At 39.9% G+C, this 17,126-nt stretch overlaps 2 protein-coding genes across 2 annotated transcripts in view; both read left to right on the top strand.

Annotated features, from left to right (window-relative positions):
* Positions 1–17,126, top strand: part of LOC145355177 (uncharacterized) — a 141,959-nt gene that overhangs the window by 32,856 nt on the left and 91,977 nt on the right. The window lies entirely within an intron of this gene.
* LOC145355149 (mesothelin-like protein) lies at positions 3,310–16,646 on the top strand. The gene is made up of 17 exons (XM_080207069.1): positions 3,310–3,327; positions 4,660–4,850; positions 5,284–5,371; positions 5,736–5,856; positions 6,374–6,552; positions 7,144–7,290; positions 7,699–7,826; positions 9,522–9,655; positions 10,492–10,586; positions 12,331–12,490; positions 12,911–12,930; positions 13,184–13,205; positions 13,295–13,322; positions 13,561–13,642; positions 14,631–14,795; positions 15,550–15,761; positions 16,436–16,646. Exons 1-17 carry the CDS (start codon positions 3,310–3,312, stop codon positions 16,644–16,646), a joined length of 2,001 nt encoding a protein of 666 aa, XP_080063195.1.

Raw genomic sequence — 17,126 nt, 5'->3', positions numbered from 1 at the left:
TCTTAAGTCATGCAACTGTCTAAATGCTTTTTAAGGGACAAAATTATACCCGCCTCTACCACTACCTCGACAGCTTGTTCCAGACACTCACTACCATTTGTGTCAAAAAACTGCCCCTCTGGATTCTTTTGTATCTCTCCCCTCTTAGCTTAAACTTATTGCCTCCAGAACAAAGAACAAAGAAAATTACAGCACAGGAACAGGCTCTTCAGCCCTCCAAGCCTACACTGACCATACTCCCCTCACTCTGTCCATGCCCCTCATAATCTTGTAGACTTCTATCAGATCTCCCCTCAACCTCCATCGCTCCAGTGAGAACAAACCAAGTTTCTCCAACCTCTCCTCATAGCTAATGCCCTCCACACCAGGCAACATCCTGGTAAATTTTTCTGTACCCTCTCCAAAGTCTCCACATCCTTCTGGTAGTGTGGTGACCAGAATCGAACATTATATTTCAAGTGCAGCCGAACGAAGGTTCTATAAAGCTGCAACGTGACTTGACCACCACAGCCCTACCCTCGTTGCTGTACTTTCTCCACCTGCATTGCCACTTTCAATGACCTGTGTACCTGTACACCCAGATCCCTTTGCCTATCAATACTCTTAAGGGCTCTGCCATTTACCGCACATTTCCTATCTGTATTTCCAAAATGCATTACCTCAGATTTGTTCAGATTAAACTTCATCTGCCACCTCTCCGCCTAAGTCTCCAACCAATCTATATCCTGCTGTATCCTCTGATGGCCCTCATTGCTATCCGCAAATCCACCAACCTTTATGTCGTCCACAAACTTACTAATCAATCCACTTACATTTATTTATATATATATTACAAACAGCAAAGGTCCCAGCACTGATCCCTGAGGAACACCACTTGTCACAGCCCTCTATTCAGAAATGCACCCTTCCACTGCTACTCTCTGTCTTCTACGACCGAGCCAGTTTTGTCCACACCTTGCCAGCTCACCTCTGATCCCGTGCGACTTCACATTCTGCACCAGTCTGCCATGAGGGACCTTGTCAAAGGCCTTAGTGAAGTCCTTATAGACAACATCCACTGCCCTACCCTCATCAACCATCAAAACTCGATCAAGTTCATGAGACATGACCTCCCCTTCACAAAGCCACGTTGCCTGTCACTAATACGTTCACTTATTTCCATGTTGGAATAAATCCCGTCTTGAAGAATCCTCTCCGATAATTTGCCTACCACTGATGTAAGGCTGACCAGCCTGTAATTACTGGATTATTCTTGCTACCCTTAAACAAAAGAACAACTTTGGCTATTCTCCAGTTCTCTGGGACCTCCTCTGTGGCCAGTGAGGATACAAAGATTTCTCTCAAGGCCCCAGCAGTTTCCTCCCTTGCTTCTCTCAGTATTCTGGGGTATATCCCATCAGGCCCTGGGGACTTGTCTATCTTGATGTTTCTCGAGAATCCCAATACCACCTCCTTTTTGATTTCAACATGACTCAAACTATCTACACGTTCTTTCCCGGACTCATCATACACCAAGTCCTTCTCTTTGGTGAATATTAACGCAAAGTAATCATTTAATACTGCGCCCATTTCTTCTGGCTCCACACATAGATTCCCTCCCTTGTCCTTGAGTGGGCCAACCCTCTCCATGGCTACCCTCTTGCTCTTTATATATGTGTAAAAAGCCTTGGGATTATCCTTAATCCTGCTGGCCAATGCTTTTTTATGACCCTTTTTAGCTCATCTTACTCCTTGCTTAAGTTTCTTTCTACTTCCCTTGTATTCCTTGCTTCATGTGTTCCCAGCCTCCTAGCTTTGACAAATGCTTCCTTTTTCTCTTTACTAAATTCACAATATGTCTCCAAGGTTCCCAAAACTTCCCATTCTTATGTTTCATCCTGATAGGAATGTGCCGGTCCTGAGTCCCTATCAACTTACATTTGAAAGGCTCCCAAGTGTCAGATGTTGATTTGCTGTCAAGCATTTTCCCCCAGTCTATATTCTTCAGTTCCTGTCTAATATTGTTTTATACTCCCCCATCTTTGGGAAAAGATATTGACTATCAAACTAATCTATGTCCCTCATTATTTTATAGACCTCTGTAAGATCACCCACCATCCTGCTACACTCCAGAGGAAAAAGTCCCAGTCTAACCAGCCTCTCTTTATAACTCAACTCGTCAAATCCTGGTAGCATCCCAGTAAATCTTTTCTGTACTCTTTCTAGTTTAATAATATCCTGTCGAAAGAGAGGGACCAGAACTGTACACAGTATTCCAAGTGTGGCCTTACCAATGTCTTGTATAACTTCAACCAGATGGCCCAACTCCTGTATTCAATGTTCTGACCAATTAAGTCAAGCATGCCAAATGCCTTCTTCACCACTCTATCCACTTATGACTTCACTTTCAATGACCAATGAACCTGTACCCCTAGATCTATTTGTTCTGTAACTCTCCCCAATGCCCTAGTATTAACTGAGTAAGTCCTGCCCTGGTTCAGTCTACCAAAATGCATCACCTCACATTTATCTAAATTAAATTCCATCTGCCATTCATCAGCCTACTGGCCCAATTGATCAAGATCCCATTGCAAATCGAGATGACCTCCTTCACTGTCGCCTATGCCACCAATCTTGGTGTCATCTGCAAACTTACTAACCATGCTTCCTATATTCTCATCCAAATCATGAATATGAATGATGAACAACAGTGGGCCCAGCACCATTCCCTGAGGCACACCGCTGGTCACAGGTCTCCACTCTGGAAACCAACCCTCTACAATCATCCTCTGTCTTTTGTCAAGAAGCCAATTTTGTATCCATTTGGCTACCTCACCATGGATCCTGTGAGATTTAACCTTATGCAACAACCTACCATGTGGCACCATGCAATGGACAGTGCTTACAAATGGGTTTCACTAGCATGATATAAATATAACAGCTCTCAATTTTATTTTCAAAGTACTGATCGGTGTTTTGACCCACTGTTTGAGAGTCCAGGGTGGAATTACCCGGTCCCACGCCCAGAGACTGAAATTCTATTTCAAAATCAATGGACTTTTAAATGATTGGTCAAATTTTCCATTCTGTCTTGACAATTCCTGTGGTAGCCAGGAATGAATACAGCATAATCCATTCTGACACTTGGTGCAATATTATGAAGATGCAGAGTGGTGAGAATTTTCTTTTACAATGGTGGCCAATCTGTGAAACTTAGATTCTATTCTAACAACTCGCAAAAGGCAAAGTCTTTGTTCAAAAAGATGTAATCAAAATTTATTTTAAAAACACAAAAGTCATATAAAACAGACAATACATTGATCTAAAGCAATGGGAGGCCTACGGATGGTAAGATAGATGGCCCAGCACTCTAATACCCATCCAAAGATCTGAGGCACTCAGCCAAATTACAGAACAATTATACCTTTCATTATCTAGGATACACCTTCCCATTAGCTTGGATTCAGATTCATTCAGTGTTAACATGTCAGTTCAATACAAGACAAATTACCTTAGCCAATCGCAATATGATACTTCATTTATCCAATTAATACTGGACATCTTCCCATTGCAAAACGCACTTCCTGGTTGTTATGTTGTCAGCGATGCCTCTAATGCTACACCTTTTCCAGAGGCACATTGCCAAGACAGTGAGATAAGCATCTCTCCGGGCGTGTTAGAAAGATTCTTTCTTATGCCTGGAGAATGGGTGCCTCTAATATTACATTATGTTTCAATAGCTGTCCTGGGACTGCAACTATTAATGCTTATTCTGCTGACTGATGGACTTCCAGCTGCTGAAGTTCTGATCTTATCATCATACTTCTGCAGCATTGATATTTTTGACTGAGATGAACAATACATTTATATAAAAAAAAATGTTGCAATATGTACTTGAAATCATGCTTCATTTTAATACTGGATTGCATTCACACATGAGCAAACTGTTAACATTATCTTGTTAGGTAGAGTCATTTAACCCCTTCTATGTACTCTGCCACTATTGACTAAAGAGAGTGCAGTGTGGTGTTTGGTCTGAAACACTGTTTGGTCTAACTTAGTTGATCTAAAATCCCGTTCCATGTGCAGCCTTTCATGTGTGCCTATTTTTATGACCTGCTGTCTAGCGCTGTGTAAATTGGCTCCAATATTGTCTCCATAACCCAACTGAAGAACATTTTTCATTATAATGACAGTTGCTCTTTGCTGAATTTTACACGTTTCTCTCTTCATATTCAATTAGCATAACAGGTTTCCTAAATGAATTACCCAGTTAAAGTAATGTCAGCTTCAACTTTCTTGTACATTTTGATAATGTTGATACATTGTGATAGTGTTATTTTGTGGGATTTGTGTAGTCTTCAATTGATAAAGATGAACTAAGTGTCAAGTGTTTCCTTAAAAGCGCACGGGGGGGCTCCGCGGCAGGCCAGGAGATTCAGCAGCAGCCATGTCATGGGTTTCCTGCTGAACACCGCAGCCTCTCCACATCTCCAACTGCTGGATTTGTGAGCAATTTATGCAGCTTTGCGACAGAAATTGGCACAGAGTTGCACAAATTATTTGAATACTCATTTTAATATAATAGAGATAAGATAAGCTGAGTGTCTAGTGTTTCCTTTTAAACAAAAACATATATTCTGCTGCTGAATTACTAATGGTTATTTTGCCAAAATTCAGGGAGGTTTTGGCATGAATCTGACAAAAAGGAGTGTGGAAATCCTGGGTAGATTGGTATGTGACCTCGATGGATCTGTCATCACGGCATCTGATATTTCCATTTTGGACGCATTAAAGACTTGCAGCTCGTACAGTGAGGATCAGAAGAGAGCCATTGAAGATCGACTAAATCGTGGAGACAGCAAATATGGGTGAGTGTTGAATGTTCACATAATTCCATACAGTTTACACTTATGTTGCTTAATTTCATGCTTCTTATATCGCTATAAATTTCCTGTGAGAATGTTGAACACTGTCTTTGCAAGAAATCACATGCATACCTGATTCAAAGCAGGTGGATTGCAATAGCATTGGACTTGGACTTGAAACTTGCCATTTCCCAGCATGGGAAGATATGTGCAGGCTTTGGAGGACCAGTTGATTGTGAAACTATGCCTACTATCATTGGGACATTCCTCACCTCAGGCTGGGGTCAGATGTAGACTAATTTTATAGAGGTTGATCACAGTCATTGGGTAATATTTTCATTACAGTTGTATCTAGAAACTGAGCGTAGCAATTCCTAGAATTTGAAGCAACCTGAGTAACGTATTCCTTAACTCAGAATTTCTTCTTTGTCTGTAGCATTCCTTCATCATGGTCATCATCTACAATTCGAGATCTTGGAAATCTGCCCTTGACTTTGACCTACACATGGGATCGAATAGCAAAGGTATGCTGTAACTTGTTGAAGATTGATTCAGGCTTCTGTATTTGCAAATCACAACTAAATTTCTTGCTTGGAGCAGAATAAAGTCTTCAGTCAGAGCATTTTCTGAAGAAACACAAAATGATCAAAATCCCATGTGAGGAACAAATATTTCCAATTATTTTGAATCAAAATATTAGCTCCCACATAAAAATGAGAGTTTGTGCATCACGTGATGACCTTTCCTTCATCCTGCATTCACCATTCATTTGCTTTGGCACTAATATATTCTGACAGTTGTTTTCATAATAGGAAGATATTTTCTTGCTGGTGTCCAGGAAGCATGAAATTATATTTTTTCAAGCATTGCACATTTTGTTCCATGCAGGTTGTCCTTATGGAGGCCCTTCCAAGGTTTATTAAGAAAACAAAACGTACAAGACCACCTCATGATATTCTGATATTTATAAATCAGCTCAATTTGCAAAGAAGATCAAACAATACGATAAGTATGTAATCAGATAAGTGTTAAATGTAATGTGTAGATGTTACCTTGTGAATAAGAGGACAGGTTTTGTCTTTTATGAATGTAAAACAGCTGCACTTCATGAGCATTAAGTGGAACAATAGGATTCAATCCATTGGATTGTTCAATGCACATTTGGTCAATGGGATATTTGTTTGATGTTTAAGTTCTGAATGCAATATTCAAATATACACAGAGCGAAACATATCACTTGTTCATGGAGAAGATGGTTTTAACATGGCGCAACAATTTGTGTGCTACTGACAGTGGTCTACAGAGGTCATCCATGAAGTGTTCTCTTGTCCGAAGGTGACAAAGGATCTCACCTGCAGGGTTTTCCATTATAGATTATGACAGAGATACTAAAAAGTCCTTTGTCTGATCAGTGTCCTCTTTCATTCAGCAGTTCAGAAATTGCCTTCTGAAAATGTTCATTTTGAAATGGAGCAAAATAACCAGTAAACTGAAATATTATATCTAATAGAAGCTTGTGTTTACAGACTGTACAGAGGGACTAATAGCAGCAGAAGACATTAATGATCTCACACCTGCAATCTACAATGCAGCCCAGTTGGACTTATGTTTGCGTGATGTTGTGCTGAAAGACAATGTTCTCCAGTTGGGCTCTCTTGCCTTTGATCCGACTCAACTGGAAATTCTGAAAAAGAGACTATTGCAGGTAAGATACGTTGATGTAGAATGAAGAACCTTGCCTCAATATGCCATACTTTACTCTCTCTCAAATTCCCACAGGAAATGCAGGTTGATTTTAATCACAGTGATGTGACAATGTATGGGAACCTGACAATCACTTCGCACGAGTATTACAATCAGACAAGTGATTACCTATTTTGTTTTAGTGATATTGACAGAGGACTGAGTATTGCCTAGGAATCTATCAGAACTACCATACTGTTCTTCACGTATTATCATAGAATCTTTTGCTTCCACTTGCAAAAGACCATCAGAAGCCTCAGATTGACTCCTCGTCCCAAACTTGATACCAGTGACAGTGAAGGGTTTCCTCATTGCTGCACGAAATGATCAGTTTTGATTTTGTGCTCTTATCACAACACAGTTGAGCTGACAATAGGAATAATGGCATAGAAGTTGCTGTGACCACATTTCAAAGTTAACTGTGCTAACATTGGTGATGGTATGGTCAAGGTTTTACAAGTGAAACTAGAAATCAATCATTGCTAAAGTGGAAACTGAAACCTGACTGCATATAAATTGTTTTAAGTCTCTAGTTTTGGTTTTCCTGAAACAGATTTACCCCAATGGGCTACCAGAAAACCAAATTCGACTGCTGGGGAACATTTCCACTGTGTTTAATGTGACCGAAGTCAGCAGCTGGAATATCACTCGAGTTGACACACTTGCTGCGCTGATGGGGCAACACTTGGGGAATATTACGGTATGAAAAGAATGAAAATATTAACATCTAAAAGTTGTTTTATGTGCAAATAGGATTACTGGATCATCTGAAGTGTCCAAGAAGGACATTTCTTGAAGCAAGGCCCTCCTTGGGTCAGTTTTAATAAAAAGCTGTTCATATCCAACTTCAAGCAATTGGTTGCAGTTTTAATCCTTGGGAGTGGGCAGTGGTGCTGTTAAAATTTTGAGAAAAACGATATGTGGGATACAATTAAAGAATTTTATTGATGGATGTTTTCTCAATTACAATAGCATTGTTACAGGATTTTACTTGGACATTGTATGGTTCTAAATTTGAAGTGCATTTCCATGAAGAAGAAACATCTTAACTTATGGATCCTGCTTGTAAAGCTGAGTTATGAGCTGTACTTCCCATCTCTTTTTGTAGGTCCGATCCGTTGTTACAAGATTCCTCCAATTAGGTGGCATTTTAGATGCAATTGCTTTGAAAGCTGTTGGTGGAGCCAACTTATGCACTCTGGATGAAATACAGCTTTCGACAATTTCCAACTTGACGTGAGTGTTGCATCTTTTCATTGCTAGTTCGATAATGGGTGAAATGTGATGATTTCCAACAGCATTAATGTTTGTTGATTAAACAGCTCAGTGCAATGTAATAGTGAAGCAAACAATGATACGATGATAGCAATTGATAGCACAGGAGGAGGCCAGTTGGCTTATTGTGTCTGTGCTGGCTGAGAAATGGGATTCCAGCCTAACCCCACTTTCCAGCCCTTGGTCCATAATCTTTCAGTTTACGACATTTAGGGCCCGATTTTACCAAAAACATGCGCCCGTTTTCGGGCGCAAAATTGTTGTAAATTCGGGCATTGAGTCTGTAATGCAATCTGCACCCGAAACCGAGTAGATCGCGTCTTTACCAACACCCGATTTTTGGCACGGTTCCGATCCGTGCCCCAATTGGGCGGCCCCATGATTTAAATGTATTAGTATGCATTTAAATCAACTTAATGAACCGCGCTCCCAACTCTACCGCCAAACCCCACTTTACGATCTTCTGATCCGTTTTCAAATCCGTGCTGCTATCCACCTACAGAATAAAAATCCAAAGTGGATTCCTGTTCTGCAGGGGAACCTTGAAAGCCCATCGCGTCTGCAGCACCTTCCTGGCCTTCTGCTGGAAGTGGGGGGGGTGGGGAGGGATGCGAATTCAGATGAATCTCTGGTTTGGGGGGTGCTGCGGGCTCAAATGGATCTCTGGTTGGGGGTGGTGTGGGCTCAGATGGATCTCTGGTTGGGGGGGGTTGGTGGAGATTCTCCCAAGTCCGTCCATCCTCCCCCAATCCCTCCTCCCTCCTCCTCCTTCCCACCACCACCACACCTCCCAAATCAGAGATCCATCTGAGCCCGCCACTCCCCGCTTCCGGCAGATGCCAGTGGAATGCAGGAAGGTGCTGCAGGCTCTCCAATGAATGCAGTAAGAACTCTCACAACACCAGGTTAAATTCCAACAGGACAGAGGTTTCAGCCTCTGCTACTCTTTCAGGCAGTGAATTCCCAATCCCAGCACTGTCTGGGTGAAAACATTTGTCATCACCTCTCCTCTAATTCTCATGATAATTGTTTAAATCCGTGCCTTTGTTCATGACTTCTCTTTTGATGGAAATAATTCCTGCCTGTCTGGGTCCTCATGATTTTGTGCAGCTCAATTGAATTTTCCCTCATCCTCCTGTATTCCAAAGAATACAACTTCAACTGATCCAATTAATCCTCCTGACCAAACATCTCGAGCCTTGGAAAACGTCTTGTCAAGTGCATTCACAACCTTTCTTTAATAAGCCTAAATGTACAAGGCACTCTGAATGTGGCCTAGATCCAATACTCGACACTGTTGTAGCATAAGCCCTCTGCTCTTATTGTCTCTGCATCAGCCAGTAAAGGAAAATGTATGTGTGCTGAAAGTTTCTCTGTTGTTTTCTCGCTGACTCAAACACTTCACAGAAGAAGGCCATCATGAAAACAAGACCTCAGCCAGGAGAAACAAAGTTCCCCGCACTGATTATTGGGGGAGTCCACCACAATCTCCTCCAGTCCAGAAAATATGCCATTAATCACTTCTGTTTTTGCTATTTTTTTTCTCAAGTGGGTATATATAATTTTCATATGTTGGTCCACGATTATGGGTAAGCTACTGCAGTAGTTTTCCATTGTGCACTGAACAAAATTAACATTGTGACCTTTCTCCCACAGGGATGCAGGAGCTCTGGATCTTTCTATGTGCACACAGTCAAAGAAGAACTTGCTTTACCGTCAGGCACGCAACCAACTGAAGTCTCAGCAGAGTAACCCGATCCCCTACTTCCAGCTGATAAAGGCATATGTTGGTGAGTAAAAGGGCTTACAAGGCATCACATTATCCTGTTTGAGTCTTCAAACTAAACCACTAAGGAGCTTCTCTCTGTCTGATCTGAGTCCACATCCTGTCATTGTACAGACACTTTCCACTGACTGAGATTCAGAGAATCAAATTGTAAAACGTTCAGGACCGTGGAGTGTATACTGAAATATTGTTGCAGTTTAACTTCTGTGACAATGAACACGATTTATTTCTTGTGTGATTTTTTTTTTGCTGGGTTGATTATACCTTGAATCATTTGCTGGTTGAATGTTGTTTTTGTTTAATGAGGTAAGTGTAAATATATCTTTTAATTCTTTCATGAGATATGGGCATCGCTGGCTCACCCTCATTTTTTTGCTAGTTAAAACTCCTTTTGTAAAACATGATGATGGATGCTACTGGAAAAGCAAGAAAGGCAAATGAATTATTTCGTCAGAATTATTTGTTTGTCATTGAATTTGATGGAACTGAACTCGAGCAACCTCAGTCTATCGCTGGACATTGCGTTAGAAGACCATTTCTGTCTGAGGCTGGTGTTAAATTTACCCTCCATTCTGGATTGAACTATTATATAATTCGAGGGAGACTACCCAGACTGCTGGGTAGCTATTGAAGTCTTAGTTCCAACATGAGGAGTACCAGTGAAAAGTAGTCTAAGTAATTCATAAGAAAGTATTCCAAAAAACTGTCTAAAGTTCTCCTCCTATATACTTTTAGCCTTTCTCCTCATTTCTGAACTTGCCTTATCCTCAAAAGTTTGCCTCCATTGTAATAAATGCCAAAGAGGAATGGGCAGCTGAGAAATGTCTCTGTTTTCTTTAGGTGGGGCTCCAGCTAATGATTTGAAGTCACTTGCTAATAAAAGGGTTAACATGGACTTTGAAACCTTTAAAGAGCTGAATCCTGAAGAAGTAAAGGTAACATCTGATTATAAAGCCTATTTGTATTAGCATGACAGTAGTTCCATATTTCTTTTCCCATCTCATCTGAGCTCGTTTTCAATCCTTTAACACTGAACCAATTCTGTTGTCCAGTGGCATGTCATTGTACAATTGACTCTGTGTTTTTAGAACCATAGAGAAACATAGTTGTCTTTACTGTTATACAGTTGAAAATACGATGAATATAATGGCTGAATGTTGAATACTGCAAATGCTACTGTTTCAAACTCTAAATCTCAGACCGTTGAGTAAAATAATATGGAGACAGTTCTGATGATACTGTGTCTTTATGAAATGTGTTTATATCATTTTTCTTGAAAGAGGCAGTGTTTTGTTGCAATTAAGAATTATATCTTGTCATGGTTAAGTATTGTTCAATTGGGAAATGTTGAGCTAATACATTAGTTATAGTTAAATCGTATTGTTAAATAATGTTTGTTTTGATCGAAGCTTTCCAGTTTGTCAGTCAAATTGTGCCTGGAGTAAAACAGCATATATCACATTAATGCCAAATCCAACTTCATAACATATCTCAGGTTGCTGATCCATACCCGGACAAAATGGATATATGACCCAATGGTATTTTTCAGTGGTTAGCACTGACAGTGCCGGAGATAAGGGGGTTGGACGATGAAGAGAGACGAAATAGATTGGGTCTGTACTCACTGGAGTTTAGAAGGATGAGGGGGGATCTTATAGAGACGTATAAGATAATGAAGGGGATGGATAGGGTAGAGGTAGAGAGATTCTTCCTGCTCAGAGGACAGCAGGACTAGAGGGCACAGCCTCAAGATAAGGGGAGGGGCAGTTCAGAACGGAGTTGAGGAAGAACTTCTTCACTCAAAGGGTGGTGAATCTCTGGAATTCTCTGCCCGTTGAAGTGGTGAAGGCTACCTTGCTAAAGATACTTAAAGACACCGTAGATAGGTTTTTTGTTAGGCAAGGGAATTAAGGGTTATGGGGAGAAAGCGGGAAAGTGGAACTGAGCCACTTCAGATCAGCCATGATCTTATTGAATGGCGGGGCAGGCTCGAAGGGCTAGATGGCCTACTCCTGCTCCTACTTCTTATGTTCTTATGTTCAGTGCCAGGGATCAGGGTTCATTTTTGGCTTGGGTCACTTTGTGTGGAATCTGCATATTTTCCCTGTGTCTGCATGGGTTTCCTCCAGGTGTTCATTTTCCTCCTACAGTCAGAAAGATGTGCTGATTAGGTGCATTGGCCAGGCTAAATTCTCCCTCTGTGTACCCAATCTAGAGCCAGAGTGTTGAGACTAGGGGATTTTCACAGTAACTTCATTGCAGTGTTAATGTAAACCTACTTGTGACTAATAAATAAACTTTACGGATAAATTCATGAGTGTGGGAACAAACGCCAGTAACCTGTTTTCTAACTGAATTGCTAACATGAGAAAGTGATGTGGTTTTTTTTTTCTCTTCGTATGGCAAGGTAGGCCAAACGCGTGTGAGCTACATATGTGAGATCTATCAACAGATTGCTCAGGTTATGCAATTCTGTAATTATATATTAAACACAACCGGAACACTCTGAGCATACTTTGTGGAGATTCATAGTTGTATCTTAATTATGTCTTATTGGATGGAGGTCATGGGCATTATCTAGGGATTCCCACTTTCTTTGTACATCTTGATTTCTTGCTGTCAGTTTCATCAAAAGTGGTGAGCTGCTTTGTTTATTCATTACATGCTTTTCTGTTTTAGCAACTGAATTCCCAGAATTTGATCGACTTGCTTGGATTCAACCTTCAAGATTTTCAGCATGGCGTGAATGAAACTGTGGTGATTATTTGGGTGGCCTCACATAGCGAGTCTGAAGTGAGGAAACTTGGATTGACAGGAGGAATTCCAGATAATTCATCAGGTAACTGTTTTGCTGAGGCAAGGAAGTGCTTTGCTCAGATATCAGTTTCATTTTTCCATATATATGAGAACTTCCATGGTATTTTCAAACTAATTTTGAGCTTATAAGAATTCTGATTTTTTTGATTTGATTGCCAGTGCATCCAGATTGCACTCCAAGTCAATGGCAAATTCTTTGTGCGGTTAACACTCAGGCCCATTCATTTTATAATATAGTTTATGCCAAATATTGAAGGATGAACACATTATGTTAAGAAAATGGATGAGCCTGAGAAAGGAATATGACATTTGAGAAATGTTTCTTCTTTCTCCTGAGATTGCTAACCGTAGTTCTATTTAACAAAATTATATGTTGTGCTTATTAATAATGTTAAATTACCTGGAGAATCTTTTAACAGGAATAATTTTGTTTTATTTTCAGAACCCCAATCAGATGACAGGGTAAGACAGATACAATAATTTATATTCAGAAAGGTCAATCATCAATCCAATTTGAAGCCTCTGTTTTGGTTGAATCTGTTATTTGAATTGTACTGTTAAAACTTTTAAATTTGTGAGGACTATGAAAAGGCCTTTGTTTTAATATCTTTTGAATACCAACACCAGTATTAAGTTACGTGCATAATTTGGTGCTACATTTATCACTGAAAATGGTTTAGGAGTAAACATACTATTGTGCTTTTTCTTCCTTTAGCCTGGTAACACGACAGTTAATGGTGAGTGTCTTCTCTAACTCTTGTGCTGATTTCATCAGTTATTTTCGGTAAAATAATTGGTGCATACTAAGTCTCTGCTTTTTCAACAGAAACAACATTGTGCTCGGCTGTGAACAGGTAAGAATTTGCGCACAGTTCCTATTTTCAGATGGGGCCCGCTTTAGTGACGCTGTCAACTTAGTGTTACAAGTCTGCATTTGACACAAAGACGACCAAAAACATCCTGTGGGATTAACCTCAAACTCAGTGGAAAGCAATGAATAATGGGACATGCTGAGTGCTCATTAGGAATTGTTTTTATTTGTTCCTCGGTATTGTTCACTTGCTAAGAGATGGTTTATTTCTCTCTGTGCAGTTCTGCTTTGAATAATTTCCTGATTAAAGTTAACATGACCCATCTCTGCAGTTTCAAGATTACAGACTATGCATGCGCTAAGGTAAGCTGTGTCGTGGTGTGGGTTTCCCACAGAAATGTCAGTAGCAGTGTTCACTCAGATAAAAGAAAGAATTAGTCAGCATTACCATTCTGAGACAGGGTTTTATTGGTATTAGGAGCACATTGATCAATGTACAACTGAATGAGTTGATTGATGGGAGCATTTGCCCCTCAGCAACATCATTTGGTAGCATCACATTTGCTTTCATGTGCTAATAACACCTAGTTCCACTTCATAACCATCCCTTGACGTCTGTGCTGTTGCAAAGTTATCAGACTGCTTATCCAACATCTCGTACTGAATGAGCAGAAACTATTGAGAAGACAAGACATTATTTTTAGCCCTGCTTCAAACTGCATTCCCAAGCTATGAAATCCATCAGCGAATTTGTTTGCAACTTTGGTGTCATTAAATCCCAGGCTGAGCTTTTGTCATCACCAAGACTGCCTTTTTCCACCTCCTTAAAATCATCTCTTTTGATCCACAACTCTGACTTTAGCTGCTGAAACCTTCATTCATGTCTTTATTATTGCTGGTTGTGATTATTCTAATGCATTGAAGTCTGGTATCCCACATTCTACACTTTATACACTTAAGGTCATCCAATATCATTTTTTGACTTGCAACAAACTCTGTTTCCCCATTACCGTTGTGCCTGCTGGACTATATTGCCTTCCGGTCAAATAATGTCTCTACTTTCAGTTGCTTCTATCGCCTTGCCCGCCCCTCCACCCCACCGCGCCCCCCTTTAGTGTAATCTCCTTCAACTCCACAACCCCTTGAGATAATCATGCTTCCCGAGTCCTTGCCTCTTTTCCATCCCAGATGGAAAAGTATGATGTCATACTTTGTTCCAAAAGGCTTTTCTGAGGTCCCTGTGATAGTTTTAAGGGCTTTATATAAATATAAGTTGTTTTTGATAGCTGACATCATTGTACAAGATGTCTTCAGCCAACAAGTGTTTTTTTTCTCAATACATTCTTTGCAGACTGATCGGCTTTTAAGTTTAAGCAGTGATGCCTTGACAGGTATATTTCAGTGTTTCATCGGTCCAAAAGCACTGAATAGGTCAAATGAAGTGGCACTGACTGTTTTTGTTCGGAAACTTGACAGAACCACACTGAATGAAGCATTGGACAAGTTCAACAACAAGGTAATCCATAATTCCCCATAATTAATTGAAAGAAGCAAAGCTATCTTCAACTGAAGAAATGGAGTGTCTCCAATTTATTTCACAGAGCTGTCAAATCTACACTTGGCAAAAGGTTTTCTCGCACTTGGTGTTTTTATTTCAGATCTACTGCATTTGTTTTTATGGTGATTTGAGTATTAGAGTAATAATAATAGTAATCCCCTGTCATTGGATTAGTTAAAGGTTTGAGTTTTTCTTGTCTGGATCTTGTGTGTTTAGGACAATTAACACTTTGAGCAAGGTGACTGTAGCCACACTAAGTCTTAGATACTTTGCCAGGACGTTATTTGCAATCTCCCTGGGAGTTGAAGAATTCTGCTGTTTAATATCATGAAATGGAAACGGGAAACACTGGGAAACCTACTCTCTGGAGTATGTTATGTTTTGAGTCCTTATGTTTTGAGTCGATATGACTCATCTTCAGAACAATTCTCTTGTTGATGGGATTCTATGCCATATAATACAGGAAGAACATGTTGGCAACCCAATTCCTAGAGGAAGAAATAAAATAACATAAAAATATCAAAATAATATTTCATAAGGTGAAGGAATGGAACTGTTGTGTTCCTTCGAATTATCTCTTGCTGCTCCATGATATTTTGAATTAAGATTATTCCAGCTTTTGATTTTAGTTCTTTCATGAGGATAAGTATTAATTTTGAAAGCTGTAATGAAATTGCCTTATTCATTTGAGTTTAAATATATCATGTTTCAGACCCTGAATGCATCATCAATCCCTCTGATGACAAAGATCACATTCATGAATGCCCTGTGGGAAATTGTGAAGGCCAATGAAAACTTAACCAATACAGATTTCCTGAGAAAATGGTTCCAGAAGCTATTCAGGCCTTTTGTTGCTGGCATTTCTCAGTCAGTGCTGAAACACCTTCTGATGGGAAATGTAACTTGTGATGGTTACCAAGCAATGTGAGTGAATCTCCCTTTTTTTTAGAATAACCCATTACCGCATATTGAATTGCAACATTGTTCCGTGTCAAAAACTTTGAATATTAATTGTCAGAAGCTCAAGTAATGCTAAATGCTTACATGGACTGGGAGAATTTCCAGAACTAAACTCAATTCAGTGCCAAGTGATGCTGAGTGTTTGATGTGTCAATATTGCTGAATCCAGCCTAATGCTAATTCAGAACACATTGAAGATACTGCGAGAGGTTGAACGTGATATGTGAATCTGTGCTTGCCATAAAGTTTGCACCAAGAATCAGCCATTTTTACAACTTGTCACATTGAAATGCTTCAGCTCTTGTCAATAGGTTTCTTCAGCAGGCTGAAGTATGTCCCATGCCGATGGAATTGTACTGCAGTGGGAGTAATAGCTTAAGACTGAAATACTTGTTGTTAAAAGAAGAAAGAATGACCTAAGAAAATAAGATACTTATCAGCCCATTTTGGCTGAAATCCTTGTGTCAGTTGCATCAGAATGAGATGGACACTGCATCAGCTTTAATTCACCAGGACTATACCTGTTCATTGAGCATTATTAGCAAAGGATCATAAAAGTGTTCTTGTTCTTCAACAGTTGAAGAATTGTCATGGATCTAACTTCTCAAAAGTAATAGTATAAATCTTTATCCATTTAGCACAAAAGGACTGAGTAATGGATTCAGGGATATGCCACATGGAACAAGAGAGACTGTGCTTAGGGTGTGGATCATTAGTTACCTCAACACTTCAGGTAAATATGGTTATGAGCAAAGCATGAAATTATTTTTTGGTTCTTACTATCAGTTACACAGTAGCTCTACCTTTGTTAGCGTGCTGTGTTATTTGGGTCACAGATGTTTGCACTGATGAGAAGTTGACATGCACGTTTACAAACATTTTCTCTTTTACTTCCAGCATTCCCACTTCATTGTTATGAAAAGAACAGTTTTGTTTTCTACTTGAGAATTTATTTCCAAAGATTTTCTGAGTTGTTAACTTTGACGGATGCATTTTCCCTGCTTCCTGCGAATCGTGTTGTTGAGGTAAAAGCAAAATGATATCTCTTGTGGGACGGGAGTGGATGTTTGTGGTTCCTGGTCAACATTGTCTACCTGACATTTCAGTAGAAGCTGCAATGAATCAAGTGTGTCTGACTGAAGCCCTCAAGGAACTGAGTATGGTTGGAAATGGGCGATAAAGCTAAGCATCTGCCTAGCTAATTCATGTAATCTCGAATTTAGTGAATGTGCTTGTGGTTAATACTTTACAAGTTTATTCTGATGCGTTGTGTGGTGTTGAATTGTGGGACACTGCCTGCTCCTGCTTATTTGAATGAAACTAAGATAG

Source organism: Carcharhinus amblyrhynchos, chromosome 18 (genome assembly GCF_965287045.1).
Source record: "Carcharhinus amblyrhynchos chromosome 18, sCarAmb.v2.hapA, whole genome shotgun sequence".
NCBI lineage: Eukaryota > Metazoa > Chordata > Chondrichthyes > Carcharhiniformes > Carcharhinidae > Carcharhinus > Carcharhinus amblyrhynchos.
This window is presented reverse-complemented; position numbering and strand designations above follow the sequence as displayed.